The sequence below is a fragment of the Perognathus longimembris genome, chromosome 18 (genome assembly GCF_023159225.1).
Source record: "Perognathus longimembris pacificus isolate PPM17 chromosome 18, ASM2315922v1, whole genome shotgun sequence".
In the NCBI taxonomy this organism is placed as follows: Eukaryota; Metazoa; Chordata; class Mammalia; order Rodentia; family Heteromyidae; genus Perognathus; species Perognathus longimembris.
This window is the reverse complement of record NC_063178.1, coordinates 30,198,380-30,210,084: the sequence shown is the minus strand read 5'-3', so window position 1 is coordinate 30,210,084 and position 11,705 is coordinate 30,198,380. Positions and strand designations below refer to the sequence as shown.

Here is an 11,705-nt window from a genome sequence, read left to right as displayed (position 1 = left end):
CCCATTTTATCTTCAGGAATGTTGTTCATTCCTCTTCCTCTGTGGCCTAGTATAACCCATAAAAGAAGTTGTTTACTAGTTGAAATGGATGTAAAGTCATCATTTCAATTCAAGTAATCAGTACTTGTGAATGAAATGTTCATGGTAAAATCTTTATTAGAACTTAATGATAAATAAAGTGTGAGACTACTCAGTGCAATGTATTTGGAAATCCCTGTGTAATACTGCATTATAACCTATTTCCTACCAAAGTTTGTATTTTAATGAGACTTTTAATGTCTCTCCTCCAAGAAGTCAGTGTTTTTGTGAAAATGTGTTTTGTCCCGGAAGCCATGCAAAACATTTCTATCTGGCCTTATCAAGATGATGCAGCACTTGGGGACAAAGATGCAGCCCAGGAGCCCTGCACTGGAGGCCAAGATGGAGAAGACCTCCACAGCCACCATGACCTTGCCCTTGGCACTGTGGTAGACAGGCAGGAAGGTGAGCCACACACTGCAGAACACCAGCATGCTGAAGGTCAGGAACTTGGCTTCATTGAAGGTGTCAGGCAGGTTCCTGGCCAGGAAAGCCACAGTGAAGCTGGCCAGGGCCAGGGAGCCCAGGTATGCCAAGACACAGTAGAAGGCAGTGAGGGAGCCCTTGTTACACAGGAGGATGAGTTGGCCATGTTCAGAGTGTGCATCTGTGTCAATGAATGGAGGAGAGGTTCCCAGCCAGAATCCACAAAGAGTCACCTGGATCAGGGTGCAGATGGGAATGATGAAGTTAGGAGCCCCTGACACCAGCAACCACCTCATCCTTCTCCCTGGAGAAGTAACCTTGAAGGCCAGAACCACAGTTACAGTTTTGGCCAAGACAGCAGAAACAGCTACGGTGAATGTAACTCCAAATGTCATTTGCTGTAGAATGCAGGTGACTGTGTTGGGATGTCCAATAAAGAGCAAGGAACAGAGGAAACAGAAGATGAGGGAGAGTAGCAGGATGTAGCTGAGACCCTGGTTATTTGCCTTGACAATGGGGGTGTTGTGATGTTTCACAAAGACCCTAAGAATAACTGCTGTGAGAGTAGATAAGCAAAGAGCCATGCAGGCCAAGGCCATCCCTAATGGCTCCTCATAAGCCAGGAAGCTTGCAGCTCTTAGGAGGCACTGGTTTCTCTGTGTGTTGGCATACTGATGATCTGGACACTTCATACACTGCTCCATGTCTGGTAAGGAAATCAAGTAACTGTTAATCACTCTTCAGTACATAAAAGGATACTAGGAAATCCCTAAATAGAGATAATCCTGACATGTCAATACTTACTAGCACAAAGTAAATATTACCAATAATCACTTGACATCTCCAGTATTATTTTATGTCTTTATCATGATCCATTACTAGTTCCTACATTCTCCTTTTTTCAGCCTGATTGAAACTTAATTACTTGCAGTGACTATCATACGTATTATTTTTTCCATTTGTAATATCTTCATAATCATTTATGCTGGAATAATAATTTTCAACTTGTGTGCATAACTCAAATACCTCATTCAATATTGTGGATAGTAAAACTTGCATTTCCCTGTACTACTCCTCACAGTATACATAAGAGCACTGTGACCCTACTGCTGAAGTTTTATATTTTTCTGTCCCACACAACCGTAAAGCAGTGGGGAACCCAGAATCCAATTACTCATTGAAGGTATAAATGCATACTATACACTACAGTTGTTCCTGCATCTTAACACCAAACCTAACCAAGATCACTTGCTCTAATGCAAGAGCAGTTCTGGGCACAAGGAAACAAAGATGTGAACGTTTGTGTTTCCTTTGTGTTTTAAAAGTAAATTTGAAGAACATGGAAAGCTTATACTCAACAAGGCTTTGCACTTCATATGATAGCAAACTTAGTTACTGACAAGTTGGATTAAAAAAAGCATACAAAAGGGTTGAAAAAAATGAATCCTGTTTGTAATTCAGAGATCCTGATTTGTTTCTTTTTTTCAAAAAGCTGTATCATCCATTGTTGCAATTAAATCACTAAGTGAAGGAAGGAGGTATTTGATTCTATAATTCTAATATAAGACATTTTGCATTGACTTTTATGGATTGGGGGAATCTAAGAGAAAGTATGAATTTCTCCCTCACCCACTAATTTACCTGTCTCATTAGCAATGTCATCCTCTGAGCAAGGGGTACAATCAAAGCAACAGGCAGCCTTTCCCTCCTGAGTGGATTTCCTGAATCCAGGACCACAACTCTCACTGCAGACAGACTGAGGAGGCTGATGGAAACCTGACAGGTATCAGAAACTCTTCATATTTAGACCTAAGACTCCAAAATGTTCATTATTTTAAAGAATTAGATTATTAATCACAGTAATCTATGCATACAAATCCAGTCAGTAAATTGAATGCTGTTATAGATTTTATACCATGTGATTCCAAATGGCTAATGTAGCATAGCCTTGACCTCTAGACTGTTGAGAAGTATGAGACCTTTAAAGGATCAGAGATTAGTGGTTTGCTTCAATTCATGCCTTTATGTGGTGTCTTCTAATCATAGGTGAATTTGTGAAGAGCAAGGTGGAAGAATCCTCTTTGAATCATTAAAATGATACTGTAAAGATTGCACAGATTTCCTTTTTAGGGTTATGTGAACCTCAAACGTATAGTATCTGCTTCTGACTTTTCCAGTGGCCACAACTCTTTCCATGATTCCTCTCACAGAACATGCCTAATTTCCTGGCCAACTATGTATTGAAGGACACCTCCACAGAAGGGAGCAAGATACACCTTTATGCCACCTGAAGTGAATCTTCAGGTGCTTTGTGACAGTGTGAGAAACATGCTAAGAAATACGCAATTCATATTTGATGACCGTATTCTAAATCAGCATAAGGAACTTTGAATTTTTTTTTCATTATGGTGCTTATTCTGGGGCTTGAATTGAAGTTCTGGACACTGTCAGTGGGCTTTGTTTGCACAAGGTTAGCGCTCTACCACTTGATCCACAACTCCAGCTGATCTTTTAGTGATCAATTGAGATAAGAACCTCACAGATTGTATTCCAAGGTCAGGCTTTAAACTGATCTGTAAGCTTAGAAGTGAAGATGTTAACCTGCTGAACACATAGGATTACAGGTAGGAGCCACCAGCACCCCAAATTGCTTTTTTGTGGTGGTTAAATGAAGATAAGAGTGTCACAGGTGTTTCTGCTTGGACTGATATCAAATCATGATATTTAGATTTCAGCCACCAGATCACGTGTGATTCAAGGAGTAAGTTGTTGGCGCATATATATATATATATATATATAAAATTTTATATGTGTAAATTATATACAACTTATATATAACATATATATATATAATTTTGCTTTCTTTATGTGTCCTTATAATCATTACAACTAAATCCAACCCACCTCTGTGGTTCCTATGGCCCACTCTACCATATCTTCAGATAAAGACAGTTGCTGACCTTGTAGAGCACAAGGAGAAAACTTTCCTACTTTCAACTTAAGTTCAAGACCTTCTGGAAAATTCCAAATGTTCATTATGTCATAATCTGCCTCCAGTTTCCTTTTCTCATCCAAAATGACTTGATCTCCAGCAGGATTATGAAAATGGATATTCTTCAGAAAAGGGTGCAGCTAGAAAGATACATCATCTTATGGTTAAGTACATCCCAGAGTTAACACAGATAACCTGAACTAAGAAAAATCTCCTCATTGTCTTTAATTTCTGGATCCGAACTCAGGAATAATACAGACACCTCAAGTATTACACCAGAGGAAAATCTATGGAAGAATAAAAATAAAATTTCTAAATCAAAATGAGTACAAATATTTTGAAGAGAAACTAATTCCTTGTAAATAGTCAAGAATGAGACAATTCTTAATTTCTTATCTCCAGTTTGCCACAAGCACTAACTTTATTAATGTCTCTAGTTTGTGTTTGCTATATGGTAATACCTAAAGTACAATGAAACTAATTAACTCATCAAAAATATGGATGTTTCCTTCAGCAGGTCATCTTTTGCTACTATGTAAGAAACTCATAGGGAAAGGGTGTATTTAGGGGCTGGGGATATGGCCTAGTGGCAAGAGTGCTTGCCTCATACACATGAGGCCCAGGGTTCAATTCCCCAGCACCACATATACAGAAAATGGCCAGAAGTGGCACTGTGGCTCAAGTGGCAGAGTGCTAGCCTTGAGCAAAAAGAAGCCAGGGACAGTGCTCAGGCCCTGAGTCCAAGCCCCAGGACTGGCCAAAATAAAAGGGTGTATTTATAGTTTTCAAACCATCAGGTATGTGTATGCTGAGGCCATTTGTAACTGACAGAATTTACAGAACATGGAATTGGTTTTGTCCTTGTTACTGGTCTGTGTTTCCTGAAAAGCACATGAACATATGTCTACAATAGTTCACAGACATTTAAACAATTATAGTTTCTTGGGTTTTGGAAAGATACCAGAAATGTTTCATATGCTAAGAAAACCATCTAAGGAATGACTCCTCATCGTGTGTGGTACCTGAAACAGAAGGCCTTACTTGTGCAGGAGAAGGCACTGTCTCTTTTCTGTTTCCCATGGTTTGTACTTCTGCTTGATGAAAAAGCATTTCATGGAGAGCCTGGGCCACAGCATATACAGAATTGTATATATTGTAACTGTCTCCAGACATAGTCGTGTCAAAAATGTGCCCAGGCAACCAATCCAAGGAGGCATCACGAAGACAGTTCTCCCATGTTACACAGTCAGACTCAGAATCTGAGCAATTAAAAGAGAGAAACCACAGCCAAGCAAGGAAAAAGTCCTCTGGGTATGTGGAAGGGTTCACTGCCTTGACAAAATCTGTGAATCCGGGAACATCTGGGTGATGGTGTGAAAAAAACAGAGGAACATGGGAGGTACCCAGTATGAAATATCTCTTCCTCATGGTTAAATCCCACTGTGAGTTCACGATACAAACTTTTCCTTTTAATAAATACTGCTCAACATACATAATTAGATATAGTAGGGATTCATTATCACTATATATGACAAGGACATTTGCTGAAGATTTATTAATCTGGTCATAAAACGACAAGAATTTAAATGACATGGCATAGTTTGTGATCTCTAGCTGGAAGGCTACACAAACTCTGTTCTTGGCCATCTCTTCTTTCAATACAGGAAGAATCCATAGAGCATTCTCATCTTGTAGTGTTAACAGTCCCACCCAGTTCCAGCTGAAATGAAGCAGTAAGGAGACCATGGCAGTGGCCATCGATGTGTCCTTTGGGGCCATCTGATATAGAGCAGAGAACTTGTTATGGTCGCTCAGGCCATCATCAAAAGGCCCAAAGGAAAGCTAGAGGGAATGAAAATTGAATGCTTCATGAATGAGAAGATTTCTATGCACCACAATCTCAGACACGATGTATGTTAAGTAACTAATTGAAGTAGATGTAAGGTTTTTCTTTTAGTATTTAAATTTTAGTATTTCTGTGACATATCAATTTGTTTGTACAATGCCTCTTGATCTTTGTCACTATTTCTATCAGATCTTTATATATATATTTAAATATATTTTTATATTATATATATATATTTATATCATTCCAACCCATGCCCTGACTTTCCTAATTGTATTTGTACATAAGTACACTGAATATTGTATTTTCCTTCACATGTACTCACTAGCTATATGTTCTTTTGCACATTCCCTTAACACCTATCCTCTTTCAGACAAAGTATGATTCATTTTTCTAGTGTTCATTTTTTATACTGTCTGTTAGTTGACCAGAGTGGTTATACCAGGTAATTCCACCCCTGTAGGTACTATACTTTACAGCTTAACCTTGTATATATGCAAATGGATATGTATGTGATCCATATTTATGTCATATTTTAGATTACACTTTCACATGTAAGAGGAGAAATGCTCCTTTTCTCTTTGTGAGCTTGACTTCTTTATTCAACACAATACCTTGGTCATGTTTTTGAGTGTGTATGTGTGCACGTGTGTGTGCCTGTTAGTACAGGGGCGAGAACCTAGTGCCTCTGCACTTCCTTTGCTTTTCTTCCTCAATGCTAGCACTCTACTACTTCAACCACATTTTATTCCCTTCGTTTTCCTGGTTAATTAGTAGTATATGTCCTGGGTAGCTAGGATTCCACTTGTGAGTTACCAGCACCCAGCTCAACTTATTTTTACAAACTAAAGTCATTTTTCATTTCCTGGTATTCAAAAGAAAATAATTGATAAAGATTAAAAACTCCAAATAACACATTTGTCTGCTCAAACTTTTTCATCACCTTTACCAAATAACCTTTACCATTAGCTTTCATAACTTTTACCATTACCTTAAATTGTTCAGTTTTAGTATCATAAACTTCATAGGTTCATAAATCTGGTCTCTTCCTCTCATTTTCTTCTTATTCCTGGTATGACACCAAATTAGACATTTCTTTTCAATATCACTCCACTACTACCCACTCTCACCTGTGGAAATCTGTAGAGGTCCAGAAATGTCCCAACTTGGGCTGATGTTAATCCTGATGGTCCTGTTAGTACTGCTATAGCCTTGGTCTCTCTCTTACAGGAGTAGTTTGGAATGTTGTATTTCCCAAAGAAGCTAACAAAGGGATTTTTAAATGCTTTCCAAGCTTCTATTTGAACATTAGAGATATCAAACCCCAGAGTCATGTTATGTAAAAGCGCAGGGTTTTGGTTGATTTCTTCAACAGCAAAAGTCAAGGCCAAAACAAACTGGTAGTTCTTGAAGTTAAGCCTGGGGAATGAGAATCGAAATTCAAGAGGAGTATTTCAAAGGTCATCATTTTTATGGATGTGTAAATATTATACCCACTTGGAATGTGATGTGAGTGCAGTGTCTCATGCTTGTATATAGGATTAGGTAAGGATGTGAAGAGAATTTGTCATGAATGAGATTCAGTAACATACTTAAGCAGAGAAAGAGCTTACTTATTCTCCATTACCAAATGTACCACCGAAAAAACTTGTTGTCCCTTAAACATAGAACAGGATTTCATGAGGCACCAAATATTCTATTACTATTATCTTGGCATAATTAGCCTCACCTGTGTGAAAACTCTTATGTGTTGAGTCACTCCAGTTTATGTTACGATGATACCAAGCATACAAAAATGTCTGAGCTGGAGATGCATTCTAAAATCATGGCATAGGGGTTGGGAACATGGCCTAGTGGCAAGAGTGCTTGACTCGTATACATGAGGCCCTGGGTTCAGTTCCCCAGCACCACATATATAGAAAACTGCCAGAAGTGGAGCTATGGCTCAAGTGGTAGAGTGCTAGCCTTGAGCAAAAAGAAGCCAGGGACAGTACTCAGGCCCTGAGTCCAAGGCCCAGGACTGGCAGAAAAAAAAAGACACATAAAATCATGGCATAAAAATGCTGCTCTCCTGTGGTAGAGGAGTTGATATTTCTGATATAGTAATTCATTTGTTAATTAAATACTTGTAACTTCCAGTTTTTTAAAAAAAACTTATTGAAGGAGCCTGTGGATTAGTACCTTAAATTTTCCCATGGGGATAGATTGAGTTTATATTTTCATTGTTTATTTCTGTCTTGGTAAAGGTCTTCCCATAAATGCAATGAGAACTAGAGTCTTCCCATTTCAGTGATGAATTTTTAAATATACTCATAGGTAAATAAATTACAGTCCTATTAGTCATTCCTGAACATTTGTACCTGGATCCACCTCTTTATAAAACAAACCAACTAGTTTTCATGCAAATGTTCTGGAACATAGAAGTACCTTCTGAAAATCATTGTTTAATTAATTTAGTAACAAATATGTTAAGGAAGAGGTAAATTTGTTCCAAGTATACGGTGTGCATCTATGGAAATATAACAGTGGAACCCCTTCAAATCATAATTTGTACTAATTTACAAATTAAGTGAAAAAATTTTAAAAATCCAAAAGAATTGCCATTTTGTGGATGGCATATGAGAATTAAATATTGGTCTACCTGTGCCTATAATCTTAGCTAATGAGAGGGTGATGTCTAAGGATCTTGAATGAAAGCCAGCTGGAACAGAAAAGTCCATAACACTCTTCTCTCCGGTAACCAGAAATAAGTTAGAAGTGGAGGTATGGCTCAAGTGATAGAGCATCAGCCTTGAGAGACAAGGCCAATTAAGTGTGCAACACAAACCAATCATTAGTGGTTCCTACCTGTAATGCTAGTGACCTAAGTATGCTGAAAATGAACAGGTAAATTTAGAGATATGGGAGAGAAAAAAGGATGTGGGACAAGGTATAAACATGGCCATAAGTAGAGAAGGTGACTCTAATCAAAGTATGTGAAAAGGAAGGTGGAACAATATGAACCAGTTAGCTCAAGTATCATATTGTATAACAATTGAGAATCATTGTCAGAATATCAATGGATGTAGAGTTCAGTCAAATCTCTCACCCACTGACATCTAGTTGCAGTGGTCCATTTACCTACAAGAAAGACTTTGTGAATAAATATTGCTATATGCTATCAATACCATGCATAATAATTTACTTAACCTAGACCATACTTCTCTTCTTATCTGTGGATAGATAAGAAATATCCACCAGCTTAAACTGTAATACTTAATGCATGTATCTTAGCACAGTAACCAAAAGATTCAAACCTATTTTGGGAAATTCAGAGAAGGAAAGTCAGCACAACCTGTGTAGATAGTGAGGCATAAGTAAAATAAGCTAAGACTGGCACTGAAGCCTCATTTCTGTAGTCTTAGCAACTCTGAAGTCTGGGATCTGAGGATTATGTTTTGAACTTAGCTTGGGCAAGTATGTCTGTGAGAATCTTAATCTCCATTTAACAACCAAAAAACTAGCAGATATGGAGCTGGGGCTCAAGTAGTAGAGCAGTAGCCTTGAGCCAAAAGGCTCAGATACAATAGCCCTGGGTTCTCAACACAGCACAAAAGAAAGAAAGCTAAGCAAATATGCCAGTGACATATAAGATAAAGACACATGTCTTCTCTAGCAGGGAAAATAAAATATTTTATCCTTGCCACTGTGGCTTCCAACTGTTTGTAGGAAACTCAGGATATACATGTCACACAAACACTTGAAAAAGAATGAGAATGATAGAGGCAATGACAATTTCTCTTGCAATAGGTATGGACTACAGTTTCTTGAAGTTCCATACAGCCATTATTGTCTCACTTTTCTTCTTTTTGTTCTGTTCTTTTCCTTTCTTTTGGGTAGTGTTTTATTATTGTGACTCTCTACTCCAGGTTGAAAAACAGGGATATACATGTGCATGAGTAAAAACTACTGTGAGCAGATAAAATTCTATCATAAGGGATATTTTATAGTCCCTGGTTTATGCCTGGACTGTGGATTGTATCTGACATGAAGTAATGACACTGTGCTTAGTTTGAAACTTGTCTAAAATAAAAGAGAGTGTGCATATGTGTTTCTCTCTCTCTCACTTGCTATCTGTGTGTGTGTGTGTGTGTCCTGGTGCTTGAGATCAGAGGCCAGGTACTGTCCCTGAGCTCATTTCCTCAAGGCTAGCACTCTGCTACTTGACCTACAAATCTCCTTCCAGTGTTAGATAGTTAATTGGAGATAAAATTGCATGTAGTTTTATTCCCAGGCTTGCTTCAAACCTCAACTCTCACATACCAGCCTCCTGAGTAGTTAAGACTATAGTCATGAGCCACCAGCCTACAATAAGAATTTTCCTTCATGTCCTCCCAATGTAAATTTTACCAAAGAGATCTCAAACCACTTGTCTGTGGGGAAGAAAATCTGTCTGAAGCTTTTTAGTACAGAACTCGTGTCAATGACTCAGGATGTTTGTAATCAGATCACTTCGTTCCCTGCAGTGACAGCTTGGATAGAGAAGATAAAGGGCTTCCCATCCCAAGAACAAATCAGTAAATGGAAATAAAATGAGGAGTTACTTACGGTGTGTTCTGTTCATCTCCAGAATCATCACTCTGACTGCGATCTGTTCCCAAAGTGTAGAGAGGGAAAAACCCAGCAATCATTGCATCTCCATCCATGTGTGCTCGCTGCTTCATGGAAGAAAAGCAGCTAGTGCCTGCCAAGGACCCAACAGGGAGGGGAAGCTGTAGAAGAAGGAGTGGAAAAACCAAAAGGCACATCCCTGGAGAAGCAGCCAAGCTGAAATCCTGGCTGGAAATGAGGCCCACAGTGTCAGATGTGTATATTCATGTGTGTGTGTGTGTGTGTGTGTGTGTGTGTGTGTGTGTGTGTGTGTGTGTGTTTATTGAAAGACATGTTCACTGTAGCCCAACTTTCATGGAAGCCTCTTATGAATCCCCAGGAAGAATATATAAAACCCTTTCCTGGGGCTCTACAGCTGAGGCCTTGCATGCAGGAGAAAAACACGAGTTGGACAACATGTTTCCAGACTCTCTTACCTCATTGCAGGTGCTGTGATTTCCTCCAAGACCACAGATAGTGAGGCCCCTGGGATGAAGTTATCTTTGATGTTCTTGGTGCAATGCCTGTGTCAAGAAACTTTTTGCATGAAAGGCATTTGGGATGATGCAACTGGATTACATCTGTAATCCATTTCAAGTGCAGAGTAAAAAGCCCTTCCCTCCCAAAAAAAGACCCATGCCAGTGAGATGTCAACCAAAGATCATACTCGAACCCTGGTAAATTAGCACACCCATTGTCCCAAACCATTAGAGAACATTGGTGGTTGATTCAATCAAGTTTTGAAAAGAATTCCATGTACAGAGGCCTTCACAAATATATCCATGGACTATTGCCTAAGGTAGCAACAATGTTCCTGAAACAATAGATTCACTCTAGTGATTGTTTACTTTGTTGTACTAAAGGTTTTTAGTTGGATGTAATCCCCTTGGTCAATTCTTGCTCTTATTTACTGAGTTGTTTGGGGTTTTAATCAGGAAGTTACTGTCTAAATGAACTGTTTCCTAGCTTTTGTTATCCATATTGGAGTTCTGTATCTCAAGTATTAGCTCCTTAATATTTAGGTGCTAGAACACCAAGGATTATTCATGATTTAAGGCATCCTAGGATAGCTGGTCACAGTGTCCAGTTAAGATGGATGCAGTGTGTCCCGAGTGAAAGAAGCTTTGTAAGGGCAAACAATGGATCTGCACATGTGTTGGCCTAGTGTGTACACATGTGAGGACTTTATAACCACAGGCAACATGACTAACTAACAAACTGAGAATCTCCCTGTAGCTAGCAGTCACTCAAAGGACAAGTGAATCAAGATTGGACACAATGGAATTCTGCACTTCCATGAGAGAGCAGGATACTGTGTCATTCAGAAGGAAATGGAAAGATGTGGAAGGAATTATATTAAGCAGGGTAAACCAGACAAGCAGAAACATAGATTTCAGGGATTTTCTCATGTTTTTTTCTAACAAGAATATGCATATAAATCAACAAGTAAACACATTGGATGGTAAAAGAGAAAAAAAAAAAACCTAACAAATTTGGCCATGGTACATTATACTGGACTCCAAACATTCACAACATAGATTCCTGTATCTATCTCTTCTTTTCTTTGTTAGGGAGGGGTATTGTGATTCATTGGTTGGTATTATATATTGTTGCAATCAGTAAAGCATTATGTCATGAGATTAAAAGTAAACTGGATTCGAGGGATATTAGGTTGAGCCACTTTGACACAGAAAAAATAAATACTGATACAGTCTTGCTCAAAGAAACAACTAG

At 38.6% G+C, this 11,705-nt stretch overlaps 1 protein-coding gene across 1 annotated transcript in view; it reads right to left on the bottom strand.

Annotated features, from left to right (window-relative positions):
* Positions 1-272: 272 nt before the first annotated feature.
* The window catches only part of LOC125366900 (vomeronasal type-2 receptor 116-like), a 12,736-nt gene continuing 1,303 nt past the window's right edge, over positions 273-11,705 (bottom strand). Inside the window, exons 2-7 of the mRNA XM_048367612.1 lie at positions 10,409-10,495; positions 6,473-6,761; positions 4,538-5,338; positions 3,409-3,636; positions 2,146-2,269; positions 273-1,210 (exon numbers count right to left, since the gene is read on the bottom strand). Coding sequence (XP_048223569.1) covers positions 273-1,210; positions 2,146-2,269; positions 3,409-3,636; positions 4,538-5,338; positions 6,473-6,761; positions 10,409-10,495 — 2,467 coding nt within the window. The remainder of the gene's footprint in view (positions 1,211-2,145; positions 2,270-3,408; positions 3,637-4,537; positions 5,339-6,472; positions 6,762-10,408; positions 10,496-11,705) is intronic.